The 18080-nt window shown below is 41.5% G+C and overlaps 1 protein-coding gene across 8 annotated transcripts in view; it reads left to right on the top strand.

Moving 5' to 3' along the window:
* The window catches only part of meis2a (Meis homeobox 2a), a 132902-nt gene extending 128967 nt beyond the window's left edge, over positions 1-3935 (top strand). For 4 of the 8 annotated variants that reach the window (XM_078233289.1, XM_078233286.1, XM_078233288.1 and 1 more), the window contains one exon: positions 1633-3935. In XM_078233289.1, the coding sequence (XP_078089415.1) occupies positions 1633-1919 (287 nt within the window). In that variant the 3' untranslated portion in view covers positions 1920-3935. The remainder of the gene's footprint in view (positions 1-1632) is intronic. The other 4 variants (XM_078233291.1, XM_078233292.1, XM_078233290.1 and 1 more) reach the window with 2 other exon arrangements.
* Positions 3936-18080: the final 14145 nt, after the last annotated feature.

The raw sequence follows: 18080 nt of genomic DNA, 5'->3' as shown, positions 1-18080 counted from the left end.
GGCTGCAGTCTAAATAATCCATCAATTGGAGTGTGTCCAATGTATGCGATGTTTCAGGAATTCAGATACAGCAAACAGCAATACATCACATCACTGAAGCATCGGAGCATGAGGTTTTATTTAATAACCGAAACTCTTTGCTACCATTGAGCTTAATGCTTACATTTGAGAAAGAATGGCAGACTATTTCATTATTAAATCATCTTCAATCCTTTTGTACTCAAAGTTGTATATCCTACCCACAAAAAATGACTTTCCCGGCAGTCACTTAATGCCACTGGATTGTTTCAGATTATTTAAAATGATGGTTATAGTTTTGTGAGAGATCTTTATGGGGAGTTGCCTTACTACATTAGTGACGGACTCAATATCCTGTCTTCCTTTCTATGCCAATGCAGTCAAATAAATGTTAAAAGCAGTGTTCCCTAAAACTGTCATTGAGACAACATTTTCTCAGCTTGGATAATTCTTAATATAGGCCATATAATTTCTGGCCTATTTAATTACATAACATATTTTATGCTTCATAACCAATTACATTAATGGCTTAATACAGATAATATTATCCTCCTTTTATTTGATTATGGAGCCACACAATATGGTATATTTGGTACTTAATTATCATCATCCAGTGAGCATGCCGCTGTGCTGGAATAAACAGAGTCGAGTTAGACTTATTACACAGTGCAGACAGTATTATTGTCTCAGTATGGTTTTACCACTGTGGCTACTAATGTACTGCTGATCTACTTAAAACAATGACAACGGCTTACAGGTCTTTAGATTACTAGCTTACAGTGTCACTAAAAACTGTTCAGCAATTAGGTAGGTAAGTGCTAGTGGATGAATGGAGTTAAAATTAATTCCCTCTAATTTAGCTCTGCATTGTAAACCATATTGAGTTATTTTGTATTGAAATTAGTTCTAGTCAGATGGATGGAATCAATGATCTGATTAATATTTACTGGCCTTTCCCAATAAAAGCCCACATGCCACGCTCTTAGAGCAACAGGTACCCCCTGACCCTCTTCTTTCCCTTTTCTGCTTCGAGTTTCAGCTTTGTATGAGGAGAGTGTCCCACGACAGCTGTAAAAAAAGAACCATAAAACGCCTTGAGAAGCATTCTCCCATTTTACCTGAAGACTATTAATTTTATGCACTTTTCTTTACCTGGATAAACTGTATGTGTGTGTGAAAGGGAGAGATCTCATCGCATCAGATTTCTTGCATATAGATGTCTTCTTGGTCCCTTGCCATATTTCTTTTAACAATATCTTCTCTAGTTCTGCTTAATCTTTAGTTTTTTTTCTATCGGGCTCTGTATTCTCTTTGCCTGAAACTTGATCTTTTTTCTTTCATGAACCGATGTATCTCCTGTGACCTATGAGTAAGATTGAACGCATGGTTATTGAATTAATCACTGTGACTAGTGCCTTTGATTTATAATTATGAAATATCTGCAAATATGTAATAGCACTTATCCATCAATAATACTGTAACTCTATCTGCACAGAGATAAATGTGCCGACTATATAAGAAAACCACTAATGAGACATAAGAATAAGCTCTTAAGGAATGCATTTTCTTTTGAAAATATTAACACATTGTAATAGTTTGTTCTTGTCTTTTCAGGTTTACAAGGCATGCCAGGGGACTATGTATCTCAGGGTGGTCCTATGGGTATGAGTATGGCACAGCCAAGTTACACTCCTCCCCAGATGACCCCACACCCTGCCCAGTTAAGACACGGACCCCCAATGCATTCCTATCTCCCGAGTCATCCACATCACCCAGCCATGATGATGCATGGAGGACCGGCACCTCACCCTGGAATGCCAATTTCAGCACAAAGCCCCACAATGTTAAATCCTGTAGATCCCAATGTGGGGGGACAGATTATGGACATCCACGCCCAATAGTATAAGGGAAAAAAAATGAGAAAAATTGTAAGACTTTTAAACTTTGAACAGATGTTGACACTTAATGGAATTCCAGATGAGCTGTGATTTTGTTTTCACTCAATGCCAGCAGAGGACCAATGGCAAGACCAGGCTAACATGAAGCCAAAAGCTTTCTTCACCTGAAATTAACTCCAATGTAAAGTTCCTCTGGAAACAAAGACTGAAAGATTTATTACTACTGTAGCATAAATATAGGAACTAAGTTAACTTGTACATTTCTGTTGATCACTCTATTTCTGTTGCTTCCAATAGTTTTTAGAAAGAAAGTTATCCTTTTTCCACACTATGTGTGTTGTTCTCAAAATGGTTGTCCTTGTACAGCAAATGGAGCCACATTTCAGACCAGATTGCCCGAGTCCGGCCAACTTGCCATAGAGGAAGAAGCTAAGATGGAGACTTTTTTTGGAATACGGCCACAGGCACGAGGTTTTAAGAATGCACTAACATACCTGATTTTTCTGGAACAATGCAGCCTGTAGTGACAAATCCGACTTGGTCCACGTGAAGGGGCCTATGTCTGATCATGCTTCTGGATCGACTCTTCTTCAAAGAGCTCGTTGACGGGAACCTGAGGACGTATTAGCAGCTTCCTGCTATGCCTGTGGGCCGCAGCATTGAGAAAATGTTGTCACACAAAACAACACCGAATGCTCTTGGGCAGACTTTTCTTAATGAAATTTGCTTTTTGCTGGTCTTGCACCAAAATAGAGACCTTTTTAAATGAACTCAAACTGCTTGGAACAAGCAATGACAAAACAAATCCTGTAACATACCTGGTACAGAGAGTTCAGTATATTAATTGTTACATGTTAGATATCTATGTGTTTACCTCAATGAGAAATAACGAATGTTTTGCTAGTATCAAATCTGCTGTGGAATTGGTATTGTATGTCAATGAATTCCTTACTCTTATCAGCACGTTGTCACAAGAGGAAAATGCTGTTTCCCCTTGCGAGCTTTGTCAGATTACAATAATACTTGTATGAGGACTGTGACGTATGTTTAAAAGGTGTTCAGTCACAAAATGCCGTAATAAATATTTCATTTTTAGATTTTTTTCTGTTTGATAACACACCTGTAATCGCTTCAACTTTCTTGGGATTTAAAAACAGATTCCTCCAGAAATGTCTGCGGCTAAAGATTTTGGTTTTTTTTCTTCTTGTTGGTTAGTTCAGTCCTGTACGGTTCACATTTAATCAATCCATTGAGATGTGAAGTTTTATATTTGATCCCAGACCACCGAGTGATATTTGAAAGATGTGGATCTTTGTCACTTCTTCAGATGTGGCCATTAATTTAAACAAAAGCAGGAGAATTTTTTTTTTTTGTTATTTTTTTTCTTTCTGTAGCATGAGCAGAAAAGCACCTGGAAACTATAAGCTCAAAGGAAGGGAAGCGTGTGGAGTATTTTAACAGCGTTAGGGGGAAAAAAACAGGGTAACTTCTCTACAAAAAAAAATCTACGTTGTACAGTGTTTTCAAACACCAACACTCACCCAGAGAGTAAGAAATCCAGCCTTTCAAGTGAACAACTTTATGAGTAGGTAATGAGTTTAAATAAATTTGAAAAATGATGAGCCACCATATCCAACTTTACAAAATCTTTCTCTATCTACGTCTCGTGATGTTTACATGCCTGCCAATGCCCAGAATTTGTGTTTTCACTGGTTTCGAATAAGCCAATGCCTCACACAGTTCTCTCCATTTCTACAGGACTCCCACCCAAACCAGCCTGTCAAGTAACAGCTGATTTCAAACAAGTGTTTCTGATCTTTAAATCGACCAGCCTGAATTTTCCCAGAGTTTTTGCAAAGTCAGTATGGTGGCAGGATTGGTGAGGGGGGGGGCGGGGGGGAATAAACCTATTTAATAGAAATGTGGAAAATCAGATTGGGCAGCATTTGAAGTGAGTTATATTGTATTTAAAATCCTGGAGGTTTCTCCTTTTTGTTTACAGAACTTCTTAATAAAAGTTTATTTAAAAAAAAGAGCCTGGGTTCATACCATTAGACTGTGTTATGTACAGTGAGTAATGGCTTGAAGGGTTCAGGCATGTTTCAGTATGTTGAATAATTTGAACGTGGGACATGTATGTTGTACTGTGAGAACTGAAGAGCTCCGAATACCAAACACTTGGACCATCTGAAGCGTTTAATGGGAACGTTTTTGGGGGACAGGTCTCACTTTCACCCACAGATGCATTTTCTCCGCATTGCTGTAGATAATTCCAGCATCTGTTGCAAGTGTGAAAGGTGCTCGCTGCATTCTACGTCCAAACCTGGCTATTTGTCAAGGGAGTTAAACTTTGATTCCAATATTCAAACTTAATAGTCGGTTTTTTTTCATCTTTTCCTGGTCTCTTCCCAAAGCACTCGCTCATTTTGATTGACGAATTGCCGTTTGTCTCACCCCAGATCCCCACTCAAATCCAAACTCAGAGCGGTTGTATTTTTCCCCCAGTCTCTCTGCTCCTTGATAAACTGCAGCCGAGCATTTATATTGGGCTGAGCATGTTGAACTTTGTAACTTGCGCCTGGGTGCAGTACAGCGGCTGTGTGAGTTTCTACTGAATAAAGGGTTTGTGTCCTGCGTTAAAAAAAAGTTCTGAAAACTTTTGTTTTTTTAAAAATACCACTTGGAAAATGTTCTTGCCGTTAACCCGGGCACTGAAATCCATGTGGACGTTTTTTTATTGACAACAATCGACATTAATCAGAAGATTGGGTTTTTTGGGGGGGTTAAATACTTGTTATTAAACTCGAACAATACATTGTATTAGTTTTGTCCGTGTGTTCTTTAAGGTCGGACATTATTCGCCTGGTGAATTGTTACATTCAGGTCTTTCCGCGGGATTGTTAGTTTGCGGTTGCAAAATGAGCAACTGGGTTGCAGTTTAAAACTGAAAAGGTTTCTTGACCCGTTGCGTTCGAATAACATCACAAAGAGCGATGATTCAAATCTAGCGAGTTTGCTGCAAGCCCCCCTCCCCCTTTTGTGTCCCTTTCAAGCCTTCCTAACCCAATTCTTACAGAAATGTAACCTGATGTAATATCTGGGTCTTACAATGTTTCACCCCCTCCCATTAAAGTGCAGAGAGAGAGATTTGCGAATTGTCCATTGTAAACATCAAACTCAGGTTGCTTTAAGAAAGTAAACCCCACATTAAGGAGAAGTCAAAAAAAGGGGGGGACGGTGTTTTGTGCTGACGGCAGTAATATCCTTGCTTTGGTTATACTGAAAAGTTTAGCCTAGATTTGCTATCGACTCCCCTGTTCAATGCATTCTTGGGGAAATTGATTACAATGAAACAAACAGTTCCACTAAAGTAATTTAAGGGTGAAAATCTATAAAAAAAAATCAAAGCCCAACAAAAATTCCATTTGCATAATTGACAACTGCAAATGCAAAACTATATTTTTTTATCGCAGTAAATAAGGGGAGGGGGGAATCAAGACAAGTCATCACATTTCTTTAGATTTGATTACTGGAACCCGGGCTGGATAAATTACTGGCCAAATGAATGGCAAGGCGGTGCATTTCTTTATACTGCGAACTCCTTTCGCATTGAATAACACCAGCGAAGGCAAAAGCAGCAACATTTGAATGGTCCAGTTCTTCTTTCAAACATTTATACATTTTGGAATTTTTAACCAACCATTTTAGTTGTAAATATGTTACTATGGAGACTGCGTGTATCCCAGCCCCTAGAGCCCCAGTGTGGGTCAGAAAAAACGCCGCTATTTCTGGAGATCATTTATCACTGTCAGGAGATAATGATTCCCGCAGCAACCTCCTATTGCCGTTTATAATTGCATTATCTCATATAGAATGATCAATGAAAACGGCAGCCAGGCTTGGGATCATTAGAAAACATTTCCAAACAAAAAAAAACTTCTTGGACCCTTTTCAAAAGATAGTTTTGTTCCCCCCCCCCCCCTCCCCACCCTCCTCCAAACAGAAACTAACTCGATTTGAGTTCTTGCCTTTTTTTTTAACCACGGTCACCTTTTATTTTCGAAGCCTCGGGAAGGTTTACTGTTCCCGACGCCTGAAACAAAACAAAGATCCCAATAAGAACAGGAGGGGGAAAACTAAAAAAGGAATCAATTCGGATTGTGTTACTGTGTCTCTCGCGGAAGTTATGACAAATTACTTGTGAACGCTTTCTGGGGATTCTTTGCTTTCAGTTCATCGCCAAATGAATCAATGCAAATAATAAATGTCGGCAATGCTCTTGTCTCTGCCTCTGTCTCTGTATACAAACAGCTCAAAACACATTCTGGGGTTTTGGCTTTGAATCTGCCAGGTTTGATTTGCTCATTTGTCTTGCGTTTTATTTATTTTTTTGTCCATTCTTTTGATTTTTCTTTTCAGAAGGTTTATTTTTCAACCTTTTATAACCTTTCAAAAAATATTAACCAGTTAAAAACGAACGCGGATCTCTCAACGATTTAAAGAGATGGATTCGTTTTGATTTAATGACTCAACACTTCAAAATAAATGCGTCGCAATTAGGATCCGGATCCTAAACGTGTTTAACGTGAGATTTTGGAACACTTTCTGTCTCTCTGCAAAACTGCAGAAAGAAAATTTACCTCTATCTTCCCCTGTGGTAAAACTGAATGAATTTGGGAAGAATGACGGACCTGGGTCTCTGTAAGTTTTTGCAAGTGTTGTGCAGTTACATGTAACACTATCAGAAGCCGTTGGATCAAAAGAAAATTGGCAACGGGAGAATTGGGATGGTTGACATTTTTTTTGTCAAATCCAAATTTCAGCTTCCCCCCAGCTGATGTACTTTAAAAAACAAATTTTTGACCCAATCTGTGGATGGGTGTGATATTTATTCAAGTTATGCGGTGAAGATTTATCGCTTGGTTCGGGTTTTTTACTCTGCCCAGTGCGATGAAGCTTAGTTAATATCTCCTGTTCGTTTCCTCCCACCACCCCCCGGGCGCCCCCGAATGTCTTTTATATCCGACTTACGTGTTTGTCTTTTCCTTGCAAAAACAAAACTCACTTTTTTTCCTGTATCGGGTTGGAAACAATATTCCGCTTACAATTTGGGTCCGTCCGATCTTATTGAGAGAACGGCCAATATCGGGGTATTGGGGACATTATAGTCACAGGATAGCAAATGATAAAGGGGAAAGTGCCAGTTAGAAGTGAGGTGAAATGTAATATTATTAAATATATAAATACAAGCGACGTCAATAAATATCAGTCTATAAAGACGTCACCTTTTTTCTCTGTACATGTAGGCAGTGCGTATAATAACACTCAAAACCAGACAAGGAAACTTAGATCATCCACACTGCTCATTGCAGGCTTGGGGAGAGCAGATCTGATTTTAGCCATGCCTTTTCTTTCTCCTCTATCCACTGAAGAAAGCTTGAGTGACTTTTACCTAACGGATTATATATGCAGGCATTATACATGACCTTGCAATAGGGATGTGTACAATATGAAGCAGCATGCCGGAGTTTGTAATTTGCAACCAGCTATCATTTGGGAACGGCTAGTTGGTTGGATTAAAAGGGGGATTCTATTCCTCGCACTCTGGACAATCAGTGCTCCATTAGCAAATGTGTACTTTTTAGCCACACAAAATCAGGTTCCTGGATCTCAACAAATCAGCTCTCAGTTCCGATCCGAATCTAGCATTTTAGAAATATATATTATGTATATAGAAATTAAGCCTCAACACATTATTCCCGCAGGAAGCTCCCGAGAATTTCTTTGATTTTTGCACAATTATCCCCCGATGCATAACTGCCCACAGCCAGGGAGAGGTTAATTGTGAAATGAATCTTATTTATCATTTGTTAGCATGTTTTTTTCCACCTTGAAACGTTAAGATTTGCGGTTCGCGAAGATTCCGATTTGAAAAGCAAACTCGGGCAAGAAAGGAGAGAGAGAAACGACCACCATCCAAACCCGTCCCTAAACTCCCTCCTTATTTGTGAATGTCTCACAGCCTTTCCCTTTCCTTGTTGCGGATGATTTTGTTATAAAAAGAAATGCAAATAAAATTAAAAATGCGCATCATTTTCCCATTAGCAATTTGATTTACAAATACGCATGGCCAGTCAAAAAAAAAAGAAGTATGCGGCTTGATTTGTAGAATACTCACTATCAATATTATATGGACGATTGCAAAAAAAAATTAAATTCTGTTGTAACAAGGAGAGGAGCCGAGCTATTAGAAGCTCTGATTAATAACTAGCTGGATAATGTTCACAGCCTTTTCTGCCCGACTGCTTTTTGAATTAGAGACGGTTCCACACTCTCCACAATGCCCATCTTCTAGAAGAATGACTGACGGATATTGCCCCCCTCTCTCTCCTCCAATTTAATGATGTAAATATTCTAATTAGTAAATCACATTCGCTAAAGGCAAGACCATGAGATCCTTTCTCCCAACGGCGGCCAAGTTTGAGCATTGCACCTAGCTTGGATAATAGGGAAGGGGGTTTTTAAACAAAGGTATAAAAACTTGATAAAGTTCTTTCCTGGAGCTTTCGTCTCGGGAATCTTGGCTATTTTTCAATCTACTGGGACTTTAATTAGAAGCCCCGGGCTCCAATAAATACCCCTTTTTTAATCTCCCCCCCCCCCCTCATTAACTTCTCAGCACAGATTTTATGGTGTTGGGGAGGTTAACTTTGAACCAATTCTGTAACACACAAAAATAAAACACACCATCGCTCCGGGAGCCGCAGATAAATCGTGCGCGAACCAGCGGAACTAACAGGCGCAAAAATGTTGATAATTTATCCTTACGGATTGTTGCTATTTCGCACCAAAGCATTAATATTTAACTCCCCTCTTTCTTCAAGAAGGAGGGGGGGGGGGGGCGGGAGGAAAGGTTATAAATATCCCGCGGGTAGTTCAGGGCTAATGTGGGTATTAATTGCATAAAGATTTCATGCTAGCTGTAAGTAACAGTGTTGGATTGAGAAAGCTGAGTGCTGGCTGGAGTTGTCTGGGTGGGTGGGTGCTGTCTGTCTGTCTGGCTGGGTGAGTGGGTGCTGTCTGTCTGGCTGGGTAAGTGGGTGCTGTCTGTCTGGCTGGGTGAGTGGGTGCTGTCTGTCTGGCTGGGTGAGTGGGTGCTGTCTGTCTGGCTGGCTGGCTGGGTGAGTGGGTGCTGTCTGTGTGGGTGAGTGGGTGCTGTATGTCTGGCTGGCTGGGTGAGTGGGTGCTGTCTGTGTCTGGGTGAGTGGGTGCTGTATGTCTGGCTGGCTGGCTGGGTACTAGCTGGCTTGGTGAGTGGGTGGGCGCTGTCTGGGTTAGTGGGTGGTGTCTGGGTTAGTGGGTGGGTGAGTGGCTGGGTGGGTTGGTTGGTGCTGGCTGGGTGAGTGAGTTAGTGGCTGGGTGAGTGGGTGGTATCCGGGTTAGTGGGTGCTGTTTGAGTGAGTGAGTGGGCTAGTGGCTGGGTGAGTGAGTGGGTGCTGTCTGGGTGAGTGGGTGCTATTTGGCTGGGTAAGTGGGTGGTGTTTGGGTTAGTGGATGCTGTTTGGCTGGGTGAGTGGGTGTTGTTTGGCTGGATGAGTGGGTGTTGTTTGGCTGGATGAGTGGGTGCTGTTGGCTGGGTGAGTGGGTGCTGTCTGGGTGAGTGGGTGCTGTCTGGGTGAGTGGATGCTATTTGGCTGGGTGAGTGGGTGCTGCCTGGGTGAGTGGGTGCTGTCTGAGTGGGTGAGTGCTGTTTGAATGGGTGAGTGGGTGCTAGCTGGGTGACTGGGTGCTGTCCAGGTGAGTGGGTGCTGTTTGGCTGGCTGGCTGAATGGCTGGCTGGGTGAATGGCTGGGTACTGTCTGTCTGGCTGGGTACAGTCTGTCTGGCTCGGTGCTGGCTGGCTGGGTACTGTCTGTCTGGCTGGGTGCTGGCTGGCTGGGTGAATGGCTGGGTACTGTCTGTCTGGATGGGTACTGTCTGGCTGGGTGCTGGCTGGCTGGCTGCTGGCTGGCTGGGCGAATGGCTGGCTGGGTGAATGGCTGGCTGGGTGCTGGCTGGCTGGGTGAATGGCTGGGTGCTGTCTGTCTGGCTGGGTGCTGTCTGTCTGGCTGGGTGCTGGCTGGCTGGGTGAATGGCTGGGTGCTGTCTGTCTGGCTGGGTGCTGGCTGGCTGGGTGAATGGCTGGGTGCTGTCTGTCTGGGTGGGTGCTGGCTGGGTGGATATCAGACAGACCGTGGCTGATGGTCAGAAAGGATGGAGCGACATCCGAGCGCCCCCAACAGGCTGAAACTGAGCGGCGGCCCCAACACGTGGGGGGCGAGTCCGAGACAAGAGCAACCCCCCCTTCTTGCAGAATGTTTGTAATCAGGACAGCTTTAATCATCAATTATGTACACACACACACACTGGAATATGTACACAAGCGGGGAGGACAATGCAGCCTCCAATCTGATCATATTACTAAGAAGCCTATCCCCGCAGCTATGTTTCTGCTTAAACAACCCCCAGCATTCGGCTCTGCAATTGCTAAATATTTATTTTTTTACACGCGGCGGAAAATTAGAATGCGGCTCATCAAATGTGCAGTTTTTTTTATTCCTGTAAGCAATAAAACCGAAAGGAAACAAGGCTTGGGAAAGAAAGGGGATGCAACGTGTTCTATTTACCGTAAACGCCAGCAAAGATTTCTTGCTGCTTCTGAGAAGGAGGAAAAGGCAAAAGGAAAGTTAGTGGCACCGTGCAGAGGAAAGTTAATATTCTGGAAGATTGCAGCAGGCAGTCTCCTGGGGGTGGCCTGTTTACCTGCAGTTAATTCAAACACAATTCACCAATAACAAATCCAACCTGACACAACCCTGAGACTTCTTAATATCTGGAAGGTGGTGTGTTTTAGGGGAGGGGGAGATGATGGGTTCTCAGACTCACTTAAATTTTAAAACTTAACAAGAGTGGATTCCAGGTTCCATCTGACACTCGGAGGCAAATGAATGGTCAGATCACACGTTAAGTTAAATTCAATTAAAAAACACAAAAGGACCCACCCAATTCTATTGATAAGCAGAAAGTGAAAGCAGGGCGTCAGCCCCTTTTCTGATATAATGGCGAGCAATGTGTGAACATTATGCAAATATCCTGGGTATTATCAGAATTCTATCGTTTAAATATTAAGCCAAGCCCTTCACTTGCGTTGTGATCATTTAACACCATCTTCGCTCAGATTAAGGCTGAACGACTCACAATGCTGTCCATACCCGTCTTTAAAAAAACAGCCAGTAAATTCTTTTGTTATCGTTTACGCAGTAACTGTAGAGGCTTGTCGGGGAATACAGTATTCGGGAAATAATCCACATTAAGTAGAATGCAAGAAGTAACGAGATAGCAAGAGATTTGAACAGCAAACGTGTTGCATTTATTTGTTTGCGCCGAGCCGGCCTCTCACCCTCCACCCCCTCCCCCCCTGAAAATAAATAAGCATTATTAAACACCGTTCTGTAAAATGTTATGGCCAACCTTTTAAACTTTGATCCCCGAAATGTTTTGCCAAGATCAAACTTAAATCATTCACTTGCGCCGAGACGGTGGGAGCTCCTTACAATCGAATCTTGTGTCAGAATTGTTTGAAAATTATTAACCCATCAGTCACACATCAGATGAGAGTGAATCTGGAGCAAAAACAAAGGGGATGTTACTCAAATCACAAATGCTAAACCGACGAAAGAATTAAACATGGGGCGGGGGGGGGGGGGGGAGTAAAAAGGAAGAAATGATTTCAGAGAATTGATTATACCAGACTTTGAAGAATTGAAATTATGAGGGGAGAATGGTTTGAGGAGGGGGGGGGGGGGGGGAGGCGAAGGTAAGTGTGATATTTAAAATCTTACTACAATGCTGATCGTATCATTGGGAAGAAAGTTGATTAAAATGTTGTAGGTTATTTGAGATACTGCAATTACCAAAAAGGATAAGCCAAAACCTTTCAGTGGCAAATGTAATTCAGAGTAACTAGACTACTTGCTTTGCATATCTGAATTCCACAGAGTCATTTTTGATCTGTTTGAGGTTTAGCCTGTGTAAGCAGTTTACAAAGTTGGAGCTAACACATAAACTAGGCAAAGAGAAATTTAAACAGAGCACTGGAAACCTTGTTGGCGCCTTGAGGAAAGGACAAATCTACCTGACTGCTTACCTATCCAGACATGAGCCCTAAACAGCACAGGAGATCAGAATATTTCATTCACAAAATAAAAAAGACACTTCAATGGTGAAAATAAACCTGTGTGATTCAGAAGCAATGATGAGCCATTAAGCAATGGCTCAGATGTTTCAATGTCAATGACACTTCACAAGAAAATCTCAAAGATGTTTTACAAGGATTGAGTAGCAATGTTAAGTACCATACCCTCCGCCACAACAGCAAGAGATATTAATTAATACACTGGAAATAGTTGAGAGAAAGCAGAGTTTTAAAGGGAAGCCACCATTGGCAACGAAGAGGCCCAATTAGCTGCCGGAAGCATTGGTGCTGAAAAGCAATAGCTGGTGACAGGAACTTTTTAAAGCTTCAGAGATGCAGCTGACAGCAATATATACTTTTCTAATAACAGTTAGTGGTAGAGGATAGCTTACCATTCATGAAAAGCAACGCTGTCCATAGCTCCATTAATTTTGGTATTACAGTAAGTTAATCTTAAATGACTATGTCATAAGGATATATGAGAACTGACTAGAAATTGGAAAAAAAGGCACGAAAGTACTGAATGCATTTATAAGGAATGTCAGCTAAACGAACACTGTGCTCAATACTTTCATTCTGCCTTGTTTATGATCCAAATTATAAACAGCTCTGGAGCACGTTTGAGTGGACAATTACATTTTCAATTGCCATTGGACATACAAAAGATAAAATTCAGAAATATTTAATTGAAAACCTTAATTAATTTGCCATTGCCTGTATATTGATATATTGTGCAAAGGTCCATCAAGCAATGTTCCTTAGGGAAAAATAATGCACTCATTTCTTTTTAGTCTTGAGGATATATTTACTCAAATTTTGACAGTAACTTCATTGCAGTGTTAATGTAAGCCTACTTGCGACTCTAATAAATAAACTTTTAACTTTTAACTTTACTCTCCCACATATTGACCATTTTGCATCAATGCCACTCCCTTCCAACTGGAAGGAGAGATGTCATAGAGCTACCATGGCTGCCAGGTTAGTCCATTGGCAGCCGACAGGAATTCAGTGGGATAAGATTTAGAATGCTGTTCCTTTCCTATCATCCTTGTTCCAACAGTAAATGGAACCCTTTCCTTTGTGTACCTCCTACAATCTTGCGTTAAAAAAAGTAAAGTGTGAAAAGGCAAGAGTTGGCAATACAGAACCTACCCCATTTGTTCCATCTCTTGAACCACCCAAGCCCAATCACTGGCTCCTGGGGAGGGAAAGTGAAACCCCAGAGAAACCTCGTCTGGACATCAGGCAGAAGACTGACCAAAGTCACTTCCTGAGGTGAGAAACTGTGAGTGACAGGCTGGCTGTGATTTGAACTTTTGACTTTCTGTTTGGGAGTAAAAAGTCCAACAGCTTGAACAACTGGCCAGTGATTTGCTCACATAAGCCACCTATTGAACCATGGTGAGGGAAGGATTGATAAACAAGCGGGAGAAAGAAAGAAACACAAACAGAATGATTTATCAAAATTCTGGATACCTTTACATATTTTTTGTTGCAGAGTACTACTTCCAAAACATCTGCCTTTGATACTCATTTCACAATAAATGTTGAAAAGTTAACCCGTTTAGTTAAAATGAAAGTCTGTACGACTCTCATTGATGGATATTCCTCCCCCAGAATTTGATTTTCATTTTCCTAACTCTTATACTTAATTTCATCTCAAAAATGCTGTGTTCACTTTGAGCACTGTGCTTGTAGAGGCATGGAAGGGGTGGCAGGGGGGTGGGGGGTGGCGTTGCAGAAGATGTAAGCAAGAATGTTGAAAAACCAGCTCAGGCCTTACCTTTTCACTCAAGGTCACCTGCCAATCTGCAAATGACCTTTGGTTTCGTAAATATAATCCAGTTTGATCCATGCCGAACATTCCTTGCCCACTGCAACTTAATCTGGTCACTACAGAGCTGGCTGGTATTCAGGAAGTACGGGTATGTTTCCCTGCTCTATTTTCTCGCTAAGATCACTGTCATCACTTCAGAGTCACTCATCACTTTGCTGTGTGCCTGCTCTTCCCTCTTTGATCCAGCTCTTCTTGTCATCTGAACGCAAGTATAATTAATAATACTGCAAATACCACTTAATACCTCCTCCCCAAAAACATCATTAAATATGATTTTAACAAAATTATTTACAATTATCTGCTCATTCAAATCCCTTTGTGGGAAGGTGCTGAGCAATTTCTTTTTTAGATTTATATTTGTCTGGATTAGTCCTACAACTGTATTAAAGCTTTATTACATAATTAGAATCTATACTTGGGTTTAACCAATGCTTAAAACAAATAAATATATAATGTTCGCACAATGGAAATTGGAATCTCTTTTAAAAAAATCCTGTTCTCAGTTAAGTTTCCATAAGGCTTCACTTTAGCAACATTTCATTAGCACACATCTGACCATTAGCGTGCTGACCCAGCCTCCATTTCCACGGTCAGACTAATTTACATTCTCTCGGCATCAATAATGGTTCTTATTGGAGCTTTCCTTATAGCAGGAATCTCAGCGTAACCTTTTTTAAACATATATATGCCAATTCATACACTCACAACAAATATAAGGAATAAAAACCCCAATGGGAAAAGTGACACAACTATGGTTAACTGGATAATTTATTAGATTAAAGGAAGATAATTCTAATGCTGCCAAAAATAGTAGGAAACCTAAGAATTGAGAGGATTTTAGAATTCAGCAAAGGACAACCAAAGACTGATAAAGAAGGAGGAAGCAGAGTATGAGGTTAAATCAGCAAGAGACATAAAAACAGATCAAAAACCAACAAATCCACAGGACCTGATGGCCGTAACCGGGCACCTTAAAAAAGGTAAGTGGATGGATTTGTTTTGATCTTTGAGAATTTCCAAGATTTGAGAACAGTTCCTATGGATTGGGAGGAAATATAACATAACCCCACTATTGAAGAAAGGAACGAGAAAGAACACAGCAATCTATAGGCTCATTAGCCTAACATCAGCAATCGGAAAAATGTTAGAATCTATTGTCAGGGATGTGTAAGAGGACATTTAGAAAATCATAATATGATTGGGCAAAGTCAATATGGGCAAAGTCAATATGGATTTATGAAGGAAAGACCTGATAGAATTTTTGAGTTTGAAATAAGTAAGGATTGCACTGAGTAGAAATTGAGTAGACCAAAGATTCTCCAAAATGTCGAACAATGAGGAATGATCTCATTGAAGCAGATAACATTCTCAACTTAGCTAAACCTTTGTTTCCTGCATCCTAACTCGCACCAAATCCTGTTCAGCCATCACCTTTAGGCATATTGATCTACATTCATAGAATCATTAAATCCCTCCAGTGCACAAAAAGGCCATTGGGCCCATCAAGCCTGCACCGACCACAATCCCACTCAAGCCCTATCCCTTTAATCCCACGTATTTACTCAGTTAGTCTCCCTGACACTAAGGGACAATTAAGCATGACCAATCAACCTAACCGACACATCTTTGGACTGTGGGAGGAAACCAGAGCACTCGGAGGAAACTCACACAGACACGGAGAGAACTCCACACAGGCAATGACCCAAGGCCAGAATTGAACCTGGGTCCCCAGCGCTGTGAGGCAGCAGTGCTAACCACTGTGCCGCCGTGTCGCATTGTTCGAGCAATGTCTCCATTTTAAATTTTGTATCCTTGTTTTCACATCCCTCCATGTCCTCACTCCCCTCTATCTCTATCCCTAATCTCCTCCAGTCTTATAACCTTCTGATTTCTCTGTACTCCAACTCTCCAATTCTGGCGTTTTGTGCATTCTCTATTTCAATCTCTCCAATGTTAACGACTCTGATTTCACCTGCTTGGGCCTTAAATTCTGGAACTCCTCCCTAAAGTATCTGCATCTCTCCTCTCAAACCTTTGATCAAGCTTTTAGCGATCTGCCCCATTATCCTCCTATGTAGCTCAGTGTCAAATTTTGTTGGATAATGTTTGTTGCCTTGGGGCCGTTTTGCTACTTTAAAGGTTCTATATAAATACAAGATTGTTGTGTCAGGTCTGAACAGGCATTGGAAAGTTTCCTCCTCACCTCCCATGGACCTCAAATTTTCGAGGGCCCTTGGTGCCACACTTGGTCAAATGCTGTCTTGATCTTAAAGGCTGTTACTCACCCCTCTCTTCCATCTTGTTGTTTTGTCAATTTATTCACTAAGGCCGTACATTAATCTGGGGCTAAACAATCCTGAACTATGTATCAGCAAGCAGGTTAACTGGTGAACAAGCATCACTTGATGCTGTGTCAATCATGATAGTATTGTCATCTGAGCCTCAAGATCATGGGTTCAAGTCCCTTTCCAGACCTTATGTACAAAAATCAAGCTTGATGCTGCAGAGCGGTACTGAGGGAGTGCTACACTGTTGGAGGTGCCACCTTTGAAATAAGACATTAAAGCAATGCCCTATCTGCCTCTTAGGAGGACACCATTGCAAAGAGCAGGCTAGTTATTCTCCGAGTCCTGGTCATTTCTACCCCTCAGCAACATACAAAAAAAAACAAGATTATCTGATCATTATCACATTGTTGTTTATGGGAGCTTGCTGTGCACAAACTGGCAGCGTTTTCTACTTTACAATATTGACTACATTTCAAAATGTACTTTATTGGCTGCAAAGTGCTTTGGGGTATCCATTGGTTAGGAAAGATGTTATATAAATGCCAGTCTTTCTTAATGGCACTATTGGTGGTTTCTTCCATTATTTCAGTTATAACAGTAACTGGACAGAAAGTGGATATGCAGCAGTTCACATACACTTGTCACTGGAGAATCGTAGAGAAGTGCATAACTGGGAGAGAGAAGACACCTGTCTCACACTGTCACCAAGGAGCACAGAACAGATCACATTTAGGGAAATAAGGCCTCTTTGCACTGAAGTTGTACTTTGTCCAGATGTTGGATGCTATAAAAGCCAGCAGCAGGCTTTGCATTGTCAGCAGCTCATTAAGAGCTGCGTGTGGATGAAGACACATTCAGAAGGATATAATCGAATATAGAGGATTCTTCCTGCAGTGTGTCGATAGGTACTTCGAATGTCAGTACCTCAATGAGACCATGATGAAATGTTCCACCTATTGGCAAATATACTCCAGCATCTTCAACATCCTGCATCTCCTTGAGGTTATTCTTTGCTGTTCATGGTTTTCCTTCTCTGGCTGCCTCAAGTTGACACCTTGTTGGATGGCAATGTTGTGTAGCAGATTGTGATGAGGCAGGAAACTTTGGCTGGATGGTATAGCAAGAGGTTATCTGACCTGTTTAGGTCTTTACACATCTGTACTGTGTTTGATAACAACTTAGGTTGCTGCATGTAGCACAGAAATAACCAAGCGTGATTTGCTATTGAGGTATGCAGCTGGAATTACAGAGGATAGGATGTGTCTCTTAGGAACCAAACACTCTTCTTTCTGGGTCAAGTAATGGTGGCATGATTGATTAGCTTAATACAAAGGCATTGGAATAGCTGTGTGGGCAGCACTCACTCACCTGTATGATCCTGTGCAGATGGTAACACATTATAGAGGAGTAATCCTTGCAGTCATGAATGAACAATAGAAGCACACAGGGCCATTTGGGTGCCATCAATAACTCCCTGGACCTTGTGTAACCTTGCTATTTGAAAAACTGCTGTCCCCCTCCTCATGCTGTGCCAGTTGTCTTCAGGGAATGTGAAATGCTACCTCTGGCAAACAATGCATCATTCACCAGCTGCATATTAACTGATGTCCCTTGTGGCAGCCTGGATTGAGCCATGGACATAACAAAATTAGCTTTGAAACGGATGTGAGAACCAGTCCTGGAGTCTGGTTGCCTCTCAGGTCATTAAAGAGGTGCATCTCTGTCACAGCTTCCCGGTGAACCTAAGCCCACACCTACAGAGTTCCTCAGCCAGGCAAGATCAACGGCACAGTGGCACAGTGGTA

The sequence above is a fragment of the Mustelus asterias genome, chromosome 18 (genome assembly GCF_964213995.1).
Source record: "Mustelus asterias chromosome 18, sMusAst1.hap1.1, whole genome shotgun sequence".
Lineage (NCBI taxonomy): Eukaryota > Metazoa > Chordata > Chondrichthyes > Carcharhiniformes > Triakidae > Mustelus > Mustelus asterias.
The sequence above is the reverse complement of the archived record's forward strand: the minus strand, read 5'-3'. Positions and strand labels throughout refer to the sequence as shown.